The sequence below is a fragment of the Puma concolor genome, chromosome E2, assembly GCF_028749965.1.
Source record: "Puma concolor isolate L17-30 chromosome E2, mPumCon1.1.hap2, whole genome shotgun sequence".
NCBI classification, from domain to species: domain Eukaryota; kingdom Metazoa; phylum Chordata; class Mammalia; order Carnivora; family Felidae; genus Puma; species Puma concolor.
Genome location: NC_141681.1, coordinates 48430402 through 48453935, shown reverse-complemented (window position 1 = coordinate 48453935; position 23534 = coordinate 48430402). Strand labels below are relative to the sequence as shown.

The 23534-nt window shown below is 51.4% G+C and overlaps 1 protein-coding gene across 1 annotated transcript; it reads right to left on the bottom strand.

The window, feature by feature from the left end:
* Positions 1–179: 179 nt before the first annotated feature.
* On the bottom strand, positions 180–17161 carry MAP3K10 (mitogen-activated protein kinase kinase kinase 10). The gene is made up of 10 exons (XM_086689783.1): positions 15889–17161; positions 11947–12127; positions 8784–8932; positions 8156–8331; positions 6851–7097; positions 5000–5116; positions 2991–3162; positions 2774–2886; positions 1763–2416; positions 180–781 (listed from the first exon to the last, which is right to left on the bottom strand). The coding sequence occupies exons 1-10, from the start codon at positions 16568–16570 to the stop codon at positions 459–461; spliced, it is 2814 nt and encodes a 937-aa protein (XP_086545909.1). The 5' UTR covers positions 16571–17161; the 3' UTR covers positions 180–458.
* Between the last annotated feature and the right edge of the window lie 6373 nt (positions 17162–23534).

Genomic DNA, 23534 nt, shown 5'->3' with positions numbered 1-23534 from the left:
TAGCCTCTGTGTGGTGTCTTGTGGGGACGGGGAGGCGGAGAGGGAATGTGCACCTGGGCTTCACCCCCTGGACCCCAGAAACCCAGAGGCTCAGGGAGAAAGTGTGGGATGGGGGGGGAATCCTAGTGGGGTGCCCCAGGACCAGGGCCTGGGCTGGGGAAAGACACAGCCAAGAGCGGTAGGGGGCAGGGGTTACCTTTAATGCTGCATTTTGTGCCGAATCCCTATGATGTGCCCTGTCCCTGAGTATCCCTGCCCACCCTCCCCCCTCACTGCAGGGTGGGCACAGGGCCCCACCCTCTGGGGTACAAAGGAATAAATTAAGTGACCCCCTCCCCCCTTCCCCAATAAATAGAGTATCCTGCCCAGGGCCTCCCCTGCCTTGTGGCGCGGTAGGCTGGGGCGGGGCCTGGGGCGCTACATTCATGGCTGCCCAGGCGGGCGGTGGGGGGCAGGCCTCAGCGGGAGCCGTGGGCCCCGCACAGGGGCACTGTGCTGTCCTGGCTCTGCCCCTCCATGTCCATGTCAAGCAGCGTGGGCTGCATGCCGGGGGGTCCAGGGCTCTCTGGGGTGTCCGGCCTGCTGGGAGGCGAGATGCTGAGTGTCCAGCCAAAGGAGACCAGTTTCCAGGGGTCCAGGCGGGGCCGGCTGGCAGCCGGCCGGGGTCTTGGGGCGAAGGTCAGGGTGGTAGGGCGGCCAGGGAACTCGGGGGGCCGGCGGTGGGTCGGGAACAAGGTCTGGGGGTCGGGCAGGCGGGGGAAGTCCAGGGGATCTCGAGGGCCTGGTAAGAGAGGATCAGATGAGGTCAACGGGGTGGGCCAGAGGATGGCATTTAAAAGCCAGGATCGTCACATGAGCATTGGGGTCTCTGACATCTTTTGAGGTATCTGCTGCTCTTCTTGGGCCCACTTGCCAGGAGGGGTGGGACCTTCACCTAGGCCCCTACGACTCCGAACTGCTCACGCAACTGGGTGCAACTCTGGGCATATTCCTTAACCTATCAGAGCCTGTTTCTTCGTCATCCCTCTAGATACAGAAAGCCCTCATCCGTCTGAAGCCTCTTATGCATGTGGCACTGGGTGTGTGCACACACGGAGACCTGAGGCATGACGCTATCTCTGAATGGTGATGACAGCAGCTCACTACATAGGTGAGGGTTAAATAAAACAACAAAGCACGTAGCACAGTGCCTGGTAGTAGGTAGTTAACTCCTGTCCTAATCACCTTTGTCTTTGTTAATGAATTATAGAGGTACGCCTGGGTGGCTCAGTCCATTGAGCACCTGGCTCTTAATTTCGGCTCAGGTCATGATCTCACAGTTTGTGAGCTGAAGCCCCAGACTGGGCTCTGTGCTGACAGCATGGAGCCTGCTTGGGATTTTCTCTCCCCTGTCTCTGCCCCTCCCCGGCTCAGGCTCGCTCTCTCTCTCTCTCTCTCTCAAAATAAACATAAAAAATGTAGAGGGAACAGTGGCTAGCACATGAGTGTTACCCATAGTTGTTACTGTTGCCATTAATGCCACCCACCTGGCCCCTGGAGGCATTAGTTTGCCACCTCTCCTGCATTCCTGGGTCTCAATCACCTGGGGGCCCACAGTGCCTCTAGCAGTGAGGACCATGGGGACACAGATCCTTCCCCCCATGCTAAGCTAGAGGCCACCCTGACATCTAGGGCGTCGCCGCTGGGCTGGGACCTGGGACTTTGGTGGGGTTAGGGGAGAAGGGTCGGTTTTCTGCGCCCTGGGTGTGGGCGCCTCACTCACCAGGGCCGGGAGCCGCGGGCTCAGGCGCCCCCCGCTGCCCCAGCGCCCCATCAGACGGCGTCCGCCGGTGCCCGCGGTTCACTGCGCGCGCGGCCGTGACGTGGGTGGGCGTGAGAGACTGGCGGGGGTCTTTCTTGAAGCTCTCCAGCTCCAGGTCCACCAGGGGGTTGGTGCTGGGCGGGGAGGGCGGCGGGGAGGGCGCGGCCGGCGCGGCCTCGTCGCTGTCGGAGCGCAGCAGCGAACGCGTGGAGTTGCAGTCGGACACGGACGACAGCGACACCAGGGTGGCCGAGGGCGCCAGGCCCGGGCCGGGGGCCGCGTCGTCGCGGCGACCGGGCGAGCGCCCGGGCGGGCTGAGGCCCCGCGGGAAGCGGCCGGCGCGCGGGAAAAAGAGGCCGTCGAGCCAGCGCCTCTGCTCCTCGCCGTCAGCCGCGCGCGCCTCGGCCACGTCGGCGCCCAGGCCCACGGCGCCCAGCAGCGTGGCGCAGCCCAGCAGAGCCAGCTCGCAGCGCCGCCGGCCGCCGTGCCCGGGCCGGGAGAGGGGCGCGGGCGCCCCCGGGGAGGGCTCGGCCGGCAGCGGCACCGTGAGGTAGGACGGGGTGGTGTAGGGGGAGGGAGGCACGCTGCTGCCTCCGTCCGCCTCCGCGAACTCCTCTGCAAGTGGGAGAGGGCCGTCAATCGCCTCCAGGGCTGACCTGGCCGCAGCCCCCACCGCCCCCGGAGACTTGGTGGGCAAGGGGCTACCCAGAAAGACCCTCTGGCAGTGAGGCCACCAAGTCCCATTAAACGTGGTTCTCAAATCATTCTCCTCCCAAAGCCTCTAGGAATGACCCTGCACCCTGGGGCTGCCCTTCCCCCATTTTGGGAATGTTTCCTACCCACTGGTCCAGTGAAATCGATTCCTCCTCCCAGTGCGGGGGAGGTGGGGGGATGGTCACCTCTTCGTCTTGAGTTCTGTTTCCCTCCGGATGCCCCTCCCTCTCCATTTTAAAGGCACCCTCACCCTCTTACCCATCTCATTGAGGCTGGCGAAGCCTGGGGCGATCGGTGTGTGTTTGGGGGATTTGCCCAGGTTGGGGGCACTGGATGACCACTGTTTGCTTCCTTCCCCCAGGGCCTTCAGCCTGCAGGGGGCGCCAGAGATAGGGACGGTTGCAATGCAGGCCTTCTGGCTGCCTGGGCCTGGGGGCAACGTGCAGGGCCAGGGGTGGGCTCCCAGTGCCTATACCTCTCCTCCCCTCCAGCCCGCTCCTTCTGCAGGGTGGAGCTGGGGCCCCAGGTCCGGCCCTTCTTCTTGCCTCCAACCAGCTCTTCCTTCTTTGGGGGCCCGCTGCGGCCCCATGTCCCACTGCCACCACCGCTGCCACCACCGCTGCTGCCACCGCCATCCACGGGAGTCACTGGGCCAAGAAAAGCCACTTGGTTACTGGGTGTTGGACAGTCTGTCCCCACTGGGCTCCCCCCCTCACTCTCACATCCACTGTCCACCAGAAGTCCAAGGGATCTTCAACCCTTCCCTTTTCTAAATCCTTCCATAGCTCCCTACTGCTGTCAGGACAAGGTCCTAGCTCCTCAGCCTGGCAGTAGAGGCTCTGCATGTACTTCCCTGCCTTCCCTCAGCCTTGTCTCCCGTCACTCCTCACAGCCAAGCCCATCAGCCGTCTATTCATTCCCACATGTCTGCTGAGCACCTGCCATATGCCAAGCCCCATGGGAGGTGCTGAGAAGACAGTAGTGGGCAAAGCTGACAAAACCCCCTGCTCTTGGGAGTTTACATTTTAGGGGTGAAGACAGATGACCAACAAGAATCATACTAGGTGAGTAATTTGTGTAGGGAGTTGACAGGCGGTAAGTGCTGTGAGGGAGACGGAGCAGGAAAGGAGTCTGAGAGGTAGGAAAAGTCATGTTTGACAAGGAAGAATCTGAGCAAAGATGCGAAGGAGGTGAGGGGGTGAGTCAAGTGGATACAAGGGAGAAGAGCATTTCAGGCAGAGGGAATAGCTTATGCCAAGGCCCTGTGGCTGGCCATACCTAGAGTGTTTAGAGCAGCCAGGAGGCCTGTGGGGCTGGTGTGGAGGGAGGGAGAAAAGGAGGAGAGAGAGGAAATGGAGTCTGGGTATGCAGGCAGAAGGCAATGAGTGCCTTGATTGGGACCCCATGTCCATCATTTCCCAGGTGGGTGTTTCCACACCTCCATGCCTTTGCACAGGCTGTTCCCTTCACCTGGAACTCTGTTCCTTTCAGTCCTTTTCCCAGCCTCGTTGCCAGTTTTCCCTTCAAGCCTCCAGCTCTGGAGGAGTTTGTTCCCTGGAGAGTCTACTGCTCTCATTTCCACACTTTGAAAGTACCCTGACATTAGTACTGTCACCATATGGTCACTGTCTTTGTTGGTGTCCCCATGAGAATGACCTCTGGGGCCTGGTACAAGCAGGGGTCCCGACAGAGGTGTGAAGGGGGTGATATGTGGGGCAAAGCCAGGGGTGACCGATGGGGCAGAACAGATTTGAGGGGATTAGCCTCGTATCCTGCCCATCAGCAAACCGGGCTGGCTGTGCCTCTGCCGCGTAGCCCCGTCTCCTGCCCACAGCCCCAGTTCGGTCCGCTCCCCTTGTCTCCTGTCTTCCCCTATCGCTCCAGCCTCCCACAGTCCACACCCTTCACAGCAGCCGGAGGGACAAGGTGCGTTTTATCACATTACTGCCCGGCTCACGGCCCCTACCGCATTTAGAATAAAATCCAGTTCAGGTTCCTTAGCGAGCCCGGTTCTCTAGGCCCAGCAAGATCTGGCCCCCTGCAACCTTGACCACAAACCCACTCCTCTCCCTGCCATTCACTCCAGTCCAATCGCGCTGGCCTCCCAGGACCATACACATGCCTTGCTTATTCCCACCCCTGGCCTTGGCCCTTGCTGTTCCCTCCTGCAGGGACACGCTTCTTTCGGATCTTGACCCTCCTCGCTCCTTCTTACCACCCAGGTCCCTGCTCAAACCCCAGCTCCCTACACAGGCCTTCCTGATGTAAAACAGCACCTCTCCTCTTTTATTTCCCTTCCCTGCTTTCCTTTGTAGAGCTTATCACTATAGTATATGTACCACTTTAGTGTCTGTTGACCCCTGATGAGAATGAGGGAGGGGACCCCGCCTGTCTTGTCCCTGTTGTTCCTCCAGCTCGGTGCCCAGTAAATGTTCACAGAACGTTGTGGACTACTGACTGGTCAGGGCCTTGGGAGATACTCACGGCGAATGGCCCTCAGCCGGGGGATGATGCTGGGGCTTGCAGGGGGGCTGGCCCCGTCGGATCCTTTCCGCTTGTCCAGGGTTGGAGAGGCTTGGACTGTGATCTTATGCTCGAAGCCTGTGGAAAGAAAGAGACTTTCCTGAGCAAGATGCTCCATGGGTAACTGGAGAAGCTCCCTTTGTGGGATAGAAGGAATGCCAGAATGGAACGCCACTGTTTTCATTCCTTAAACGGGGGTTCGCAAACTATGGTCTCCAGAGCGGCGGCATCCACGTCAACTGCAAACCTCAGGGGCAGCACTCACTCTCAGGCCCTCTGAGTCAGCAGCTCTGGGGTGAAGCACAGCCATGTAACCGTGATGAGCCCTCCAGAGACCTCGGGCGCATGCTTGAATTGGGGAGGAAGGATCCTAATGGGGCCCTTAATTAACTAAGGATTGACTACAGATCTAGGCCTAAGTGTCCAGCGTGGCAGCTATTAGCCACAAGTGGCCACTGAGCACTTGCAGTGTGGCCACTGCATCTGAGCCGCTGGAGAGTTTGAACCTATCTGTGTAGTCGCAATTAATCTAAATTTAAACTTAAAATTTAAATTTTAAATATTTATATTTATAATATAATATTATAAATTATATTATTTATATTTAAATAAATATATAAATATATATATATATAAATATATTATATTATAAATTTATAATATTTAAATATAAATATTTAAATTTAAATTTAAACTTAAAAATGGATCCTCAGTTCGGTTATTGAAAACATTTAAGCATGCAAATCTTGGGGATGTGAATCAACTTTTTTTCAACTATAAATTTCACGAAACCCAAATACAGGTCAAGTATTTTTGAGGAAAATTAAGCATCTGGACCAAGGTACACTGTAACCATAACATATATGCTGGATTTCAAAGATTGGGCGTGAAAAAAAGAGGTTAAAAATCTCTAACAATTTTTCTTGTATTGATACATGTGACACTGTAGCATTTTGGATATATCAGGCTAAATAAAATATATTGTTAAAGTCAATTTCACCTGTTTCTTTTCCATTTTTTCCCTTTTCCATTTGTTTTTTTTTTGGAGGTGGCTACTAGATTTAAAATTAGCCATGTGGCTTGCATTAGATATCTGTTGGCCAGTGCTGTGCTGGTCACTGCATGATGGCTTATAACATTACAAAGAGAGGGTTGAGCAGACATCATGTGTCTTATGATGGGTGAGCGGGGTCTTGTTACCTAAGAAGCAATCTTTGGGCGGTGGGGGTGGGGAAGAGACCCAACGCGAACTTGAAACTGATTATGCCTTGAGACAAACCTATTGGGTTGATCCACATGAAACTTGTTTTGGTTTTGGTCAAAAAGGGCCGGACATCAGCAGTTTCACATAGTTTAACTTAATACCAGTTAATAGGAAATTTAGGGGACAGAGGACAAGGTAAGTCATACTGGGGAGACACAAGCAGCAGCCTCCAGACTGTGGGAAGTGCTGCAGAATAAACGATGCAAGGGGGAAAAAAAGCTGATTAAAAGATTTAAAAAAATAGAAGACAAAACAGTAACAATTTTTAAAAAGTAAGGACGTGAATGCCCTTATTCTTGGCGGGCAGCCGGGGGTTTGTGCTGGGAGGGATCGCGTGGCGGGGCATGTGGGGTGGCTGTGGGTTCTCTCTGCTTGGGTGGGGGTGATTACACTAACTCAGTAAGCTAGATGGGTTTCTGGCCCCTTTCCACATGTGTGATACATTCAGCAATAGAAAAGTTTTCAAAAAAATAGGAGGAGGAGGTAAACCCCGTGTTAGGAATGCTCCCAGCAGCCCCTGGGGGCCGCGTAAGGCGTGTGGGCGGTACCGGAGGGCAGGCTGATGTGGCTGCCGCCTTCCCGCAGCTTGAGCAGGCGGCTGCGCTTGAAGTTGCCCTTGCGTTTGCGGACCCTGGGCTTCTCCTGGCTCAGCTGGCACATGAGCAGGTGCAGCTCACGCTCCACGATGTCCATCTCGCGCTCGGCCAGCTCCTGCTCCCGCCGCCGCAGCTGCTCCTCCTGGAAGCGCTGCTCCTGGGCCGCCCGCAGCAGCTCCTCCTCACGGCTCCGGAGTTCCTGGAGAGAAGATGGGGCGAGGGGCTCACCTGTCAGCCGCTTGGGGATGGACCTGGGGGCTACTGGGTCTGCTTGGGGCACAGCACAAGGGCGTCCTGCTAAGGGGCAAATTGGGGGCACAATCCAACTCACTCTTCACCAGCCAAGCTGGGCGCCGGTGCTCCAGGCTGTATTAGCCCAAAGAAAGGGGTGGTTTTAGTTTTCATCTTTAAGTTTTTGACTCTTCAATTTGGAAAACTTCAAACATCCACAAAGCAGAGACAGAATAGTGCCCCCAATTCTCATCATTCCACCTAAACAACTCTTTTTACTTAGCAAACCTTTTTTCATGTATCTTCTTCCTTGTCTCCTCCCTCTCTCCCTCCCTCCCATTTTTGCTGCTGTGTTTTAAAACCAATCTCAGGGGTGCCTGGGTGGCTCAGTCAGTTAAGTGTCTGAGTTCGGCTCAGGTCATGATCTCACAGTTCACAAGTTACAGCCCGGCATCTGGCTCTGTGCAGACAGAGCTTCCTTCAGATTCTGTGTCTCCCTCTCTCTCTGTCCCTCCCTTGCTTGTACTCTGTCTGCCAAAAATAAATAAAACATTAAAAAAAATTTAGGGGTGCCTGGGTGGCTCAGTCAGTTAAGCATCTGACCCTTGATTTTGGCTTAGGCCATGATCTCACAGTTCGTGGGTTCAGGCCCTGTGTCAGGCTCCGTGCAGACAGTGCAGAGTCTGACAGTGCGGAACCTGCTTGGGATATGCTCTCTCTCCCTCTCTCTCTGCCCCTCCCCTGCGTGCTCTCTTTGCACCCAGTTTGTAAATAAACTTAAAAAATTAAAAAAAAAATTTAAACCAATCCCAGACATCAGGCAGTATCACTTGTAAGAGCATCAGTGCAGGGTGCCTTTTTCTTATTAATCTGCCAACAGGCCCCTTTCTTAATACGCAAAAAAGGCCCCTTTAGCTCTGCATGGACCCAAAGACTGGGGCTCAGGGGAAGGGACTGTGCCCCACCAAAGGCATCAGAAATGCAGGGGTCTTGCTCCATCCCTCCCACTGTGCCCCCTGCCTTCACCTTCTCTTTGGTCCGGAGGTCATCAAACATGTGCTGAATTTCCAGCTTCCAGTCTTCCTGTAGCGAGTGGAAGGACTCCAGTGGCATCTGGAATAGGGCTGACTGCTCGATGACTTCAAGCTGCTTCAAGATACTGCCGAAATCTGGCCGCCCATGGGGGTCTGGGTCCCAGCATTCTGGGGTGGGGGTGGGGGGGACAGCAGTGGGGGTGGAGAGGTCAGTGGCCATGCTCTAGGGCATCACCCTGCTTTGTGGAAGACAGGACTTCAGGGGACTGTGGACAAACAACTTCCATGGAACTGAGGGAAGGAATTCAAAGCCAAATTCCTGGCAACATTACAGTGAAACCTGGCTTCTGCTCCCTCACTTGTGGCAGAATCAAGGATCAGGGAAGAATCCCAGGGCCAGCGAATGCTAACAGGTGCCCTCAAGGGCTGTGGGCCTGGCTGGAACAACAGTTTGGGGGACACAGAGCCAACTGTAGGGGAGACAGTTTGTGGTCCAATGGTTGCAGCCCCTTCTCCCTCACTCCTGGGCCCACCGGTATGGATGGATGTGAAGGGGTGAGGTCTGGCCCGAGGGCCCCTGCCACCCAAGCTGAGCCTATCTCCACAGGGCCCTGGCTCACCCTCCAGTAGGCGGGCAAAGGGCTCGGGGCACGTGGAGGGGATGGGCAGCGTCAGCTTGTTCATAGCCACGCCATATGCCACGGCCAAGGCGTCGATTTCACGGTAGGGGACCTCACCCGTCAGCAGCTCCCAGAGCAGCACCCCGAAGCTGCAGGTGGGGAAGAGGGAGGGTGATGCCGCAGCCCACCCCCATGCTCACCTACACCCCATCCCTGCCTCCGGTCCCGTGGTGGGCCTCCCTCACCCCCACATCCGGCGCTGGTTGATGAGGCCACGAGAACATGATTGACCTCCGCTGGCCTGATCTCAAATAGATGTGGTGGGGTTGGCTGTCTGATGTCTTGCCTTTGCTCTGCCTCTCTTCCCTCACCCCTGTCTGAAAACTTTCAGTGTCTCACCTGTACCCCCTGGACAAAGCCACTTTTCTTAGCCCTGACCTTTGATGTCCCCTGCAGCTTTGCCTCTAAGCCCTCTTGCCCCTGTACCAACCCCAGCTTCGCTGAACAAGTTGAACAAGCCCTAAACCCTGTTCTTCCCTAACCTCTGGCTTTGCACATGCTGTCTCCTTCATCAAGAACATCCTTCCCTGTGTGTAACTGTTCTTTCAGTCAAAACTCAGGTGTCCCCTCTCCCAGGGAGGCTTCCTTGATTCCACAGCCTCCAAAGCTAGATGAGAGACCCCCTCCTCTATGTTCCCACAGAACCCTCAGCACTTACCTCTAAAAACAAGTTAACACTATTTAACATTTATAAAGCACTTACTCCAGGCCAGCACTGTGCTAGGCGCTCTCAGTAATCCTCACAACAGCCCTGTAAGGCAGAAGGTATTGGTATGACCCCCGTTTTAGCTGGGGGACAGGTGCAGGCACAGAGAGGTTAAACTGTCTGCCTCAATGTCACACAGCTAGTAAGCGGACTGGTCTCAGTCCACACTTGGGCTCAGGCCTGCTTGATTCCCATGACGGTGTCCTTGATGGATACACAACACTGGAGCACGCACCACTGTGCTACGGTCACCTGCCGGTCCACCTTCTCCAGTAAACTGAACACCATTTTGTGCGGTGTCCAGCATGCAGTGAGTCCCCGAGCTCCCCCACATCCACGCATGCATTTGACATATAAATGTCTGCTGTGTGCCAGACACTATTCTGGGCACTGGACCAAGATGGACACCACCTCTGCCCTCCTACGGCTGACGGCCTCCCTGTCATTCTCAGTGCCAGCACTGGTGAATGTGAGCTGGGCATCTGCTGCCTGAAATCATTTCCCATCCTCCTTTGCAGCTAAGCATGCCCATATGGCGATGGTTCTGGCCAGTGGGGTGCGGGAGGACGTGGAATATGCAACTAACTTCCAGGAAGTTAAAGAGAGTCCTCAGAGTCCCGAAGTTTAGAAGTTTAGAGTCCTTAAGGAGAATTGGTGTCCTTTCCTCTTTTCCTGCCTGCTTGCTGTGATGTGGACATAAAAGCCGGAGCTCAAGCAGCCGTTTTGGATGATGAAATGAGCTTTGGAATGGAGACCACACAAGGTGGAAGAAAATAATAATGGCTTTCAACTGGGGGTGGTGTGAACCCTCCACCTCACCTGTGTTGCTGGAAACCTGTGAGGCTGTTTTGATTGTCACAAGGACCGGGGAGCGCTATGATGTTTGGTGGCTGGGAACCACATCCTAAAAAATACACAGCAGTACCACACAAGAAAGAATTACCTTGCTCTATGTCAGTGACGCCCCTGTTGAGGAACCCTGACATAGGACCCTGAATTCCTGTCACCGGGAGCACATCAGTCCTGGGCTTTACAGGACAGCAGAAACTTCAGGCTTGTTTTTACTTGGGGATTTTCTGCTCCTTGCCACGGAGATATGGCTCTGTGCAATGTTTGGTACCACAAATGAATGCCTAATGGAAAGCCAGTTAGAGCCTTCCCCAAAGAGCTGCACTGCTCTAGTGGAGACTTCCTGTCTGATTTGTCTGCCCAGAAGCCATGACTTTGCTACTTGGTCCATCTGGAGCCTTAGCTGGGGACTGACCTGGGTTTGGCTCCCTCCCAGTAGAAGGCCCCAGGCTGAAGAGTATCTGCTGTCGCCATCAAGTCTCACTGGTGATGGCAGCAGCCTCCTCGCGGGCCTCCTGCCCCCACTCCTGTCCCCCACAATCCATTCTGCATCCTATAGCCGAGGGAGCCTTGCAATGCTAAACCAGATTGTGCCATTCATAAATGCTCCTAATGGCTTTCCGCTGCACTTAGAATAAAGCCTGGTGTCCGGTCCCTCATCTGCGGGGTTCCCCGCTCTCTCTCCTATGTCATTTTCTACCACCTTCCTCCTTGCCTCCTCTGCTCCAGTCACCTGGCCTCACGGCTGTGTCTGGAATAGACCAAGCTCGTTCTCACGTCAGGACCGCCTTTGTGGGCACTGTCCCCTCTGCCTGGGAAGCTTCTTCCCCCAAACTTTGCATGGGTGGCTCCTTCTTATCATCATCCAAAACTCAGCTCAAGTGTCATTTCTCAGAAAAGCCTTCCCTAACATCATCCTCCAGCCCTCAGAGTGCTTTCGATTTACCTCCCGGCTCTTAATACTATCTCATGCTTTGTTCTGGTGGATTAACTCTTTATCTTTGGAAAATTATTTTACAACTTTTTAACTTGTTGTTAAAAAGTTGTAACCAGCTCCCCCCCCCCCCCAGCTTCTTGTGTATTTGTTTATTTATTTACTCTTCCTCTGAGCAGGAAATGTGTCTAGATTTTTTTTACTGCAGTATCCCTAGCACCCAGTGCTGATGGATGGATGGATGGATGGATGGATGGATGGATGGATGGCAGGAAGGAAGGAAGGAAGGAAGGAAGGAAGGAAGGAAGGAAGGATGCCTCCAAAGGCCTCAATTTCCTATTGACAAGTGGGGTGGTGTACTGGATGGTGTCTGAGGGGCCCTTGGTGTTGACATCCTATTTCTATATCTTCGTAATTTTCTACTCGAATCCAAGTCCTTCTCAGCTGCCACTTCAGCAAGCAGACACCTGCTTTGGTGCTTTGATGGTCTGACCTTGCCAGGGGGCCTCTCTGTCAGGCCTGGATCCTAGCTTCCTCAGGAGACTGTCCCTCCCACTCTGAAACACCCTCCTCCCCTCCCCCATTTCCGGATTCCCCAGCCCCACCATCAGCACCTCCAGACATCACTGCTTTTGGAGAAGAGGGAGAGACGGATAACCTCCGGAGCCATCCAGGCATAAGTCCCTGCAGCGCTCATCTTGGTGGTCTTGTGCCACTCGCGGGCGAGGCCGAAGTCCGTGATCTTGAGCACCGTGTCTGCGAGGTTGTGGTTCTCGATGGCCTCCAGAATAAGAACTGTGGGGCAGGAAGAAAGATGGGTCACCCCAACCTTCTGGGCTGCAGACCTGAGTGTCCTGCCCGCCTGCCTCAGCTGAAATCTCCTACTTGTTCTCTCCCTCTAACCATGAGTAACCATGAGTTACCCCCCTCTGCAGCAGGTCCTTTCCTGGTCTGGAATATCATGGACGCTTCCATGCCAGTCGGATCCCTGCCCCAAGCTCCCATGAAGGAGGAGGAGCTTCCTCTGGGTCTACTTCCCTCCTGATTCTAACCTGGGCTCTGGGGAGCTCCATGAAAGGTGGGTAGCCAAAGCCCAAAGCCTTGGTTCTCCTTTGTTCAGGCCTTGAATTCCTGGCCACCAGTGAGGTGGGAACTAGACTCTGAGCAGAAGGGATGAACGTGGTTCTCCTTTGCCTTTGTCACCCCCTGTGGCAGACTGCATTCAGGGCCCCAGATCTACCGCTTTCTGCATCACCTTCTTCACCACCTGACTCTGCACTCCTTTCCACGGAAGGGGAAGAGTTTATTTCCTCCTCCTTTACCTTGGGTTGGCCCTAGGACTTGTTTTGGTCAACAGAACGAGGCAGAAGTGACAGAATGCCATTTCCAAGCCTAGGCCTTAAGAGGCCTCACCTATCTGCCTGCCATCACCACAAGACCATGCCTCGGCCAGCCTGCTGGTCCAAGGTAGATGGGAGGTACTTGGAGTAAAGTCTTCCCTGCTGAGGCCCGCCTAAGTCAGCTCACGCTCCAGCAGGCCCACGTGTGTGTAAGCAGCAATAAATGACATCAAGTTTTAAGACCCTGAGTTTTGGGGGTGGTTTCCTACGCAGCATTACTGTGACAAAGTCTGACGGCTATATCCCCCAAGCATATTGAATGGTTCCAACTTTCTGTCTAGGGCTATTACTAACAACAATTATAATCATGGCTGGTGTTTATCAGCGGCCTATGATATGGCAGGCACTGTGCTAGGCCTTTACATGGATTATCTAGAAAGCAACCCATTTTATCGACTGGCAAACTGAGGCTCAAAGAGATGAAGTCCCTTGGCCAAGAGTGTATAGCTAGAAAACTGTGGGGCAAAGACCTGACCTACATCTGTCATTAGAGCCCAATCTCTTAACTGCTATGATATTCAACCAGCATGTATCAAACAGGCCCCAAAGTGTACAGGCCTGCCTGGGTATGAATCCCAGCTCTGCCACTTATCAGCTGCATAACCTTGTATGATTTATTCTTCTTAACGCTAGGATTTCTCCTCTGTTAAGTGGGGATGATAATAGTATTTACCTTATAGGGTTGTAGTAAGGTGAAGCACCAGTAGGCCCTTTAAAAATGTTAGCTATTATTATTAGTGTGTGATGTGGCCATAGTTGGCCTTTACTTCTCCCCCCAGATCTTTGACCATTCCTGGTGACTTCTCCTGTCATAACAACAGTGAGCTAATTCTACTATCATCAAAGCCCAGAAGCCTCCCTCGACTCTCTAGCATGTGACTCCATGCTTCCCTTCTTGGGTCCCCACCTCTTCTGTTGGTGGGGTGACCCTGTGACAGACGGAACACACTATGGTCTTATATTTCATTTCTGCATCATCCCTTGCTTAAAATCTTCTGATGGCTTCCACTACGTTAAAAACGAAACAAAACAAAACCCCAAATCCTCATCATGGCCTCCAAGGTCATTATGATCTGGGCCCTGCCTACCTTTCTGACCTCATCTTCTACCCCTCCCTCATTCCTCCTCTTCCAACCCCTCTGGTCTCCTGGCTGTTTCTCCAGCAAGGCATGCTCATTTCCACCTCAGGACCTTTGCTCTGCCCAGACCTTTGCAAGGCTGGGTTCTCTTTGTTCAGGTCCCTGCTCCAGTATTGCCTTCCCTGACCATCTGATTCAAAGAGCTCCTTCTGCCTGTTTTATTTTCTTCAGAACCCCCTGATCTTATCTGGAAATTTTATCTACCTACCTACCTACCTACCTACCTACCTACCTACCTAAATATCAGTCATCTACTTCTGTTTACTAGACCATAACTTCTACGTGGGGAGATCTTGCCTGGGTCACTTCTGTAATCCCAGCGCTTAAGATAGGGCCTAGTATATTTAATTTTGCTTCAGAATTATCGGTTGAATGAACCAATGTACGAGCGACACCAGACAAGGGGCTCCTAGGGAAAGATGAATGGAGGAAGCTGTGCTGTGGAGGCCCTGTGACCTGTCCTGGGCATGGACTTGTCCCATTGGCTGAGCAGGAAGCCCTGGCCTAAGGAGCCCCAACAACGCCATATCCAGGTGGCACTGGCTACAGGAAAACCTAGAGGCCTGGGGGCATGTCCTTACACCCCACCTTCAGGCTGTGAATCAGAGGGGTGAGGAAAAGCCAGGAAGGCACCCCAGCCTTCAAGGGGAGCATGCTGGTGGTCTTGCCTCTATTTGCCCAGCATGTCAGAGGAGTCTGAGCATCAGGGAGGCAGGAACCATCTGTGTCTGTCTTTGCTCAATTCCCTGGCCCCGCCACAGGGCTTGGCACACCTTGAGCACCTGGCAGCTCGGTTGGTGTACAAGTGTAAGGCCTGGAAGGTAAGGAAGACCACTCCCTCTGTCCTAGGGGCTCGCAGTGGTCGTGGCTCTGCATAGCAACATTGCAGAAATAGCAGGATGGATACAAACACATTTCAGGGTGTGGAACTGACAGGAATCAGAAGAGATGTGGGAGTCCAAATGTGAGAACAAAGGGGAAATCCTCACATTTCCAGGGAGGGCAGGGAACATGCTGGCCTCATTCACTGTTGATCCCTCTCCTTAGCACGTGACTTGGCCCAGCAAACACCAAATGAAAAATGAAAGAATAGATGCATGCAGAAATGAAAGGGAGTGAGATGGGGTAGAGGAAGCTTGGGAGAGCCAGGAAGGTAGGATTCTTCCCCCTCTATATCCTTAGGACGCAGGACTGTGTGTGGCACACAACAGGCGCTCTGGAAATGGGTGAGGCCACTGCGGTCTTGGTCCCTGTTGGGCTCCTGTTAATAGGTGCTCAACTAATATGTGCTGACATCATGAGAAGCTCCTTGATCTAGAGGTGGGTCCTGGGGAGCTTTCTCTTCCTGCTGGCCCCAGTCCCCATTCGACCAACCAATCAAGTTTTGAGAGCCTGTGATAAGCCAGGCAGCCTGGAAGCTTTTACATAAGGCACATCCCTTTCCCTCCTCCCTCACTCTGGCTGGGGCAGAGGCCTGAGAGGACTCCAGGAAGTGGTTCTCAACCCTGAGGAGACACTTGCCAATGTCTGGAGACAAGTTTTGGTCTTTGGTGGAGAATGTTAATGGCATCTACCAGCTAGAAGCCACGGATGCTGCTAAACAACCCACAAGAGAACTGCCTCCTACAATCATCCAGCCCCAAATGTAAATAGTGCCAAGGTTGAGAAACTCTGACTCCAGGCTAGATTCTTTCGGTCTCTGCCCGGTGGACCCTGGCATCATGGCTGGACAGTGAGTGCCATGAGGGCAGGCCCTGTGCTGTCCATGCTAGGAGTTCAGGGCCTGTCACAGTGTTCATGGATACATACTTATTAAGCTACTGTGACTCTTAGCCTGGGAGACAGGCGGTCCTTCAACCTTTCCAAGCCTCCTTTTCCTCCCTCACTTGGCCCGGAAGGTATACCGCTGCCCCTTCTTGCCCTAGGCAAGATCTTCTGGTGTCCCCATTTCCCACCACCTAGGCTTGACCTCCTAAGATTCGGTGGAAGCAAGTTTTGGGGGGAGGACACCACTTACTGTTGATGGACTTGAGGTCCCGGTGGATGATGGGCACAGGGGCATCATTGTGTAGGTAGTTCATGCCCCGGGCCACCTGCACAGCCCAGTTGACCAGCACATGAGGGGGCACCCGGCGGCCCGCCAGCACCCTGCTCAGTGCGCCCCCCCTGGCATACTCCATCACCAGGCAGAGGTGTGGGGGGCTGAGGCAGGCGCCTCTGAGGGCAATGATGTTGGGGTGCTTCAGGGCTCCGAAGAGCCTGGCCTCCTGGCGCACCTGCTCTGCTGTCACTGCCGGGTCCCGCTCAGGGTCCAGCCGGGCGGCCTTGACAGCCACCTCCTCGCCGCGCCATAGGGCCCGGTAGACCTTGCCAAAGCCCCCTACACCGATGATCTCTTCTAGCTGCAGCTCGTGGAAGGGGATCTCCTGGGGCAGCTGGAGGCCCGCGGGCGCGGCGGGTGCGCCAGGGGCTACGTAGTTGCTGGGGAAAACGCCCACACGGCCGCTGGGTAGCTGCCCGGTCCACCAGCCCTCGTCGCCCGACACCGCACAGTCCTGGGAAAGCACCTGGACGCGGTCACCCCTCCGCAGGGTCAGCTCCTCATCGCCCGCCGCCTCGTAGTCGAACACCGCGGTCCAGACGGGCCCCGTGGGGGTCGTGCCCCACTCCTTGGCCGTCCCCCCCTCCTCCTCCTCCATGGGGGAGGGGCCGGGGGCTGCGGGAGGCCGCTTCACACAGGCTGCCCGCGGGATGCAGAGGGCGGGCCCCGGCGGCCAGGATGGGGGGCAGTCCCTGCGGGTTCTAGGGGGCTCCTGGAGGCCATGGCTGGGGGCGGGGGCCCTCCGCAGGAGCAAGAAAAAGCCTCCTTAAAAGGGCAGGGTCGTCCCCTCTGATTCAGCTGCCCAGGCGGGGCGGGGTGCGGATAGGGTGGCGGGTTCACCTGTCTCCCCCAAATGTCAGGGCGCTAAGCGGGCCTGGCCGCGCGGCTCCCCAATTCCTGCCGGGGCCCGCCGGTGGGGGACGAGGGTGAGGGAAGCAGGCAGCCCCCTTCCCCACGCCTCTCACCCCGCGCAGCTCCACCGGCGGCCCCCGGCTCCGCATCCCGGGCCACGACCGCCGGGCGGGGTGGGGGTGGCAGGGCCCCGGGGGCGCCCGCCCCGGGATGGGGTGGCGCGCCCCTCGGCCTTCTCACGCGCGGTGCGGCCGGGCTGCCCCCATCCTCAGCACCTGCCTCCCGGTCGGCCCCAGCCCTGCCCCCGCCCGCGCCGCTTCCCGGGGCCGCCGGCGGTGCCTGAGTGACGTGCTCGCCGCCGCCGCCGCCGCCGCGATGCCGCCTGGGAGTTGTAGTCTCCGGCTGCGCGGCCTCGAGGCTGTTCCCCTAGCTCCCAGAGCCCCGCTGCCAGCCTCGGGCCGCAGTGGGGACCCCACGAGGCCGAAGGAATCCTCCCGAGGAGATAAGCTTGGCCTCGGACCCTCCCTGGGACCCGGTGGGCCAGATGCCGGGAGGAGGGAAGGAGGCGGGGGCCAAGCGCTCCTCACAGACCCTGCGGGTCCGCGGCTCAAGATGGGGTTGACGGTGGCGGACCGGCTTCGCAAAGCGAAATAGAGGAGCTGCGTGAGTGGTGGTTACTGGCTCCAGCCTCTAACGCGGCTGGAGCACGGTCCCCTTGGCTGCTCGTCCCCTCGGGCCCGACCCGAGGTGCACGCCGGGAAATGTAGTCCGTTCCGGGACAAGCGCCGCGGGAGGCGGCCTCAAACGTTGGAGAAAGGTTGGTGGCTCCTGCCACCTAGGGGATTCGGCTGATGGCGAGGCCTCAGCAGGGAAGATGGGGCTGGCAGGACGTGTTCACTGTCCGTTGGGAAATCACAGCCATGTCTTTCCCCACCAGCTCTGGTTTCTTCCACCTCAGCAGTCAGAACTCCCCGCCTCTCGTAATAGGAACTTCAATCTATTGGGGCTTAATGCGCATCTTGTGCTAAGCGCTTTGCATGGTATCATCAAATTCTCGCAAAGCCCCCATTTTACAGATGATGCATTGAAAAGCAAAGTCACTTGTCCAAGGTCACAGAACTGTAAATGGCAAAAGCAAGACTCAAAGGTAGGTTTTAAAATTAAAACCAAACATGATTTAAAAACAAACAAAACACTGCCTTCCCATTTAAAGAATGAGGATATTGAGTCCTGCAGAGGTTCAGTGACTTGCTCAAGATCTGTAAGCTCGTAAACGGCAAAATTCTGGGCCTTTTCACGTGGTTTCTCCCGAGTGGCCCGGAAGTCTGGAGGGAGGAGATAAAAGAGGAACCATGAGGTGCTCTGCTTCCCAAGTTCCAGACCCCGCCCCTGCTCCTGGGAAGTTGTTCCACTCTTAGAAGTGGGTACCTGGTCTCTTGTCTACCCATCAGGGAAACATAGGAACTATCAAGAATGCTTGTTTGAAGACATAGTCCCCCCTTATTCTGAGTTATAGGCAGTTCTGCCATGAGTGATATATGCGTTCCTGAAAAACCCTGGAGTTCTACAAAACAGTTCACTAAACATAACAAGAATTTATGGGGAAGAAGAAGAAGAAAAAAAAAAACTAGGGTTAGATTGCTCAAAACACTGGCAACTTCATAGTCAGAGTGCTACGAGACCAATAATGATTCTCAAAGAAATACTAGCACAGTTAAAATTCCACGGAGGTTTGCGCTTAGCAACATCTTCAGTGCCTTCTTTGCAATCGTATGGGGCTTGTGCTTCCTTCTCAGAGATGCTGGTCTGGATATATTAATTTCCTTTTCTTTTCTTTCCTTTTCTTTCTTTGAAAACTTTCTGGCTTTATTATTATTTTTTAATTTTTAAATTTTATTTAAATCCAAGTTAGTTAACATATAGTGTAATAATGATTTCAGGAGTAGAACCCAGGGATTCATCACTTATATAGAACACCCAATGCTCATCCCAATAAGTGCCTTCCTTAATGCCCATCACACATTTAGCCCATCCCCCCCAACACCTCTCAGTTCTCTGTATTTAAAGTCTCTTATGCTTTGCCTCCCTCTCTCTTTTTATCTTATTTTTCCTTCCCTTACCCTATGTTCATCTGTGTTGTTCTTAAATTCCACATATGAGTGAAGCCATATGATATTTATCTTTCTCTGACTGACTTATTTCGCTTAGCATAATACATTCTAGTTCCACCTATGTTGTTGCAAATGGCAGGATTTCATTCTTTTTGATCACCGAGTAATATCCTGTTGTGTGTGCATGAGTGTGTGTGTGTGTATGTGTATGTATATGTGTGTGTGTGTGTGTATATATATATATATATATATATATCTCACATGTAGATATTAATTTCTAATGGAAACCATTTGCATCAAAATTAAAAATCTGATTTAAGGTGTTGCCTTCATCAACCTGTCATTTTATTTTTTATTTATTTATTTTTTTTTTTTCAACGTTTTTATTTTTATTTTTGGGACAGAGAGAGACAGAGCATGAACGGGGGAGGGGCAGAGAGAGAGGGAGACACAGAATCGGAAACAGGCTCCAGGCTCTGAGCCATCAGCCCAGAGCCCGACGCGGGGCTCGAACTCACAGACCGCGAGATCGTGACCTGGCTGAAGTCGGACGCTTAACCGACTGCGCCACCCAGGCGCCCCAACCTGTCATTTTAATATGAGAAAATATCATTGTGGTTTCTTCATCTGCATTCACAGCTTTACCACATACCATAACATTGTAGCAAGCATTATGATCCTTGAAACCACTAAAACAAGTCACTGTGGATCTAAAGGAAGATAGTTCTGCAGATTTTTAGCTTTGTGTGTGTGTGTGTGTGTGTGTGTGTGTGTGTGTGTGTGTGTGTGAAGATCTTTGATCACCAAGGCTTCCCTTTTAACTCTGAGAAAGCTTGTCACTGATTGCTTCAAAATATTAACTTCCCGGAGAAAAATTGCATATTAACCAACATGCTTGTGTCATGCCGACATTGTTACTCTGTTTACCAACTGCTTATGGGTTCAAATCAGAGAGGCAGGTGGGCAGCAGACCACGTGGTTTCCCAGTGAATGTCTAGACTCGGGTGAGCAAGGAGCCTTGACTTGATTCTAAACCTGGTGGGTCCTGCAGTGGGAATGGGGAGTGGGATGGAATTTGTCAATTCCATAACAGATGGTTTGGATTTTGATTGGGATTGTAAATGAATAAGTTATTGATTTGGGGGAGAATTTGTGATTTAGTAATATTGAGCCTTCCATCTTAGACATAGGTTTGATTTTCTCCTGGGATATCTTGTACATGTTTCTCTGGTTCACTCACTGGGACTTTACTATTTTTACCTATTTATTTATGACTTGGATCTTTTCCCCCCCCCTAATCAATTACTACTCTTGCATTTTTACTGCTGATCTTGGATCTGGCTACTTTGTTGAACTCACTCTTACTTGTTTTAGAATAGCTAGACAGCTAATTCTCCATACTTTCCTGGCTAGAGGATCCTGTTAGGGTAACAAAATGCCAGTTTAGTTCTTTCCAACCTTTATAACTCATTTCTCACCCCTTCCCCTTTGGCAAAGAGTTTCAATACAATGTTATTGGTAGTGGTGATAATAGACAATTCTTGTGTTGTCCGAGAGTTTTGAAGGATTAACGCTAAGGTTTCACTATGAAGTATGGTGTTTTCAGATTTCGAGTAGAAGTCCTTTATCAAATTCTATTTCTGATTTGCTAGTAGGTTTTTAAAAAGCAGGTGTTGACCTTTACCAAATGCTTTTTATGCACTTATCAATGTGATCAGATGGTTTTTCTGCCATCTACATTATTCTTATGGGAAATCATTTACCTTATTCTGCAATCTGGAATGGCTTGTGATATATTGGAGTTACCTGCTCTTGAAACATTTGGGGGAAGTTGACCTTAAGATCATCCATGCATGACGCCTTTTTGGTAGGTCTCTATGATTTCAACTTCTTCTGTGGATGTTGGTTTATTCAGATTTATTGCTTTTTCCTGGGATAAATGTTTGTAATTTATATTTGCCTAGAACAATATTTTATCTAGGACTTCAGATTCATTGGCATAACTTTATGCATGATGTTTTTTATGATTCATTTGCATCTGAAGGTATATTTTATTCGGTTTTCCTGATAATTCATTTGTTTCTTCTCTAATTTTTCTGGATCAATTGCCCCAAATTTTATAGTTTTATCAGTCTTAAAAAAACAAACAAACAGCTTTTGGTTTGCTGATAATCTTTCCTACTTATTTGGGGGGAAGGTTATTTCGTTAATTTCTGCTTTGTTGATTCACTGCCCTCCCCCCATTTTAGTGTTTATTCTGTATTCTCCAGGTTTTGGTATGGGGTGCTTTCTTTGTCATTCAGTTCCCCAAAAATGTAATGTCAGATTATTTACACCAATTATTTAGAAATGTATTTTTGAACCTATGGGTACCTGGATTGTTCTTTGGTTGTCTTTTTGCAGTTGATTGCTAATTTTATTCAATGAACATGTTCTGAACGATATAAATCCTTAGGAATGTGCTGAGATTTCCCTTTTGACCTAATATGTGGAGGTTTTTTTGTTTTGTTTTGGAAGTGTTCTGTATGTTTTTAAAGGATGTTTTAAAGGATACTGGTTGTTGGGATCAGAGAGCTGACTATGCAAGTTTATTAATTCTCTAATTCTTGTTCCTTACTTTTTTTTTTCTGTTTGATATTTTGCCTTCTGGAAGGTATAATAAACTCTCTCATTATTAGTGACAATATGTTAGTTTCTCCTTTTAGGTGTATCAGTTTTTGCTTTATATATTTTGAAGTTATATTGTCATGTGCATGAGGATTTATTATATTAACATGACATCAGTGAATTATTCCTTTCCTCAGTATGAAATATCCTTTGTTTTCCTTCCTTATGATTTTTGCTTGTATTGCTTCCTTTTCTTAACATTTCTCATTTATTCATTCATTCTTCTTTTTTTTTCTTGAGAATTGATTTTACCATACTGTTTTATTTCTTTAAAAAAATTTTTTTTTACATGTATTTACTTTTGATAGAGAGAGACCAAGAACAAGTGGGGGAGGGGCAGAGAGAGAAGGAGACACCGAATCCCAAGCAGGCTACAGGCTTTGAGCTGTCAGCACAGAGCCCAACATGGGGCTCGAACTCACAAACCGCAAGATCATGACCTGAGCCGAAGTCAGACGCTTAGCCGACTGAGCCACCCAGGTCCCCCATACTGTTTTATTTCTGACACACTATTAGCAGTAACTGGTATAAAGCTATTCTTTTGTGTCATTTTTTTCCTCCCATATCTCCCTTCTTACTTCTATCTCTTCTTCCACCTTATAGACACACTTTCTAATGTGTTTAATTTCTGATTCTTGGATATGTCTATATTCCTAAAAAGATGTATAGTGCTTTATGTATTTTTTTGTTTTTCATATGTTTTTAATTTACAAAAATGGTATTAAATGAATTTCTACTTCTTTTTGCTCCATGTTTTTTTTAATTTAATTTTTTATTTTTAAAAATTTATATCCAAATTAGTTAGCATATAGTGCAACAATGATTTCAGGAGTAGATTCCTTAGTGCCCTTTACCTATTTAGCCCTTCCCCCTTCCCACAACCCTCCCCCAGGAACCCTCAGTTTGTTCTCCATATTTATGAGTCTCTTCTGTTTTGTCCCCCTCCCTGTTTCTATATTATTTTTGCTTCCCTTCCCTTATGTTCATCTGTATTGTCTCTTAAAATCTTCCTATGAGTGAAGTCATATGATTTTTGTCTTTCTCTGACTGACTAATTTTACTTAGCATAATACCCTCCAGTTCTATCCACAGTGTCGCAAATGGCAAGATTTCATTCTTTTTGATTGCCGAGTAATACTCCATTGTGTGTGTGTGTGTGTGTGTGTGTGTGTGTGTGTGTGTGTGTGTATACACCATATCTTCTTTATCCGTTCATCCATCGATGGACATTTGGTCTCTTTCCATACGTTGGCCATTGTTGATAGTGCTGCTATAAACATTGGAGTGCATGTGCCCCTTTGAAACAGTATACCTGTATCCCTTGGGTAAATACCTAGTAGTGCAATTGCTGGGTCGTAGGGTAGTTCTATTTCTAGTTTTTTGAGGAACCTCCATACTGTTTTCCAGAGTGGCTGCACCAGCTTGCATTCCCATGCTCAATATTGTTTTAAGACCATATCATGTTATTATTTATATGTCTGGTTCATGGCTTCTTTTTAAAAAGATTTTATTTATTGGGGCACCTGGGTGGCTCAGTCGGTTAGGTATCCGACTTTGGCTCAGGTCGTGATCTCAGTTCGTGGGTTCGAGCCCCGTGTCATGCTCTGTGCTGACATCTCAGAGCCTGGAGCCTGCGTCAGATTCTGTGTCTCCCTCTCTCTGCCCCTCCCCGCTCTTGCTCTATCTCTGTCTCTCTCTCCCAAAAATAAATAAGCATTTAAAAATTTTTTTAAAGATTTCATTTATTTATTTTTTAAGTTTATGTAGTTTGAGAGAGAGCACAAATACACAGGTAGGGAAGGGGCAGAGAGAGAGAGAAAGAGAGAGAGAGGGAGAGAGAATTCCAAGCAGCCTCCATACCACCAGTGCAGAGCCCCATGGGGGCTCGAACTCATGAACCATGAGTTCATGCCCTGAGCCGAAGTCAGATGC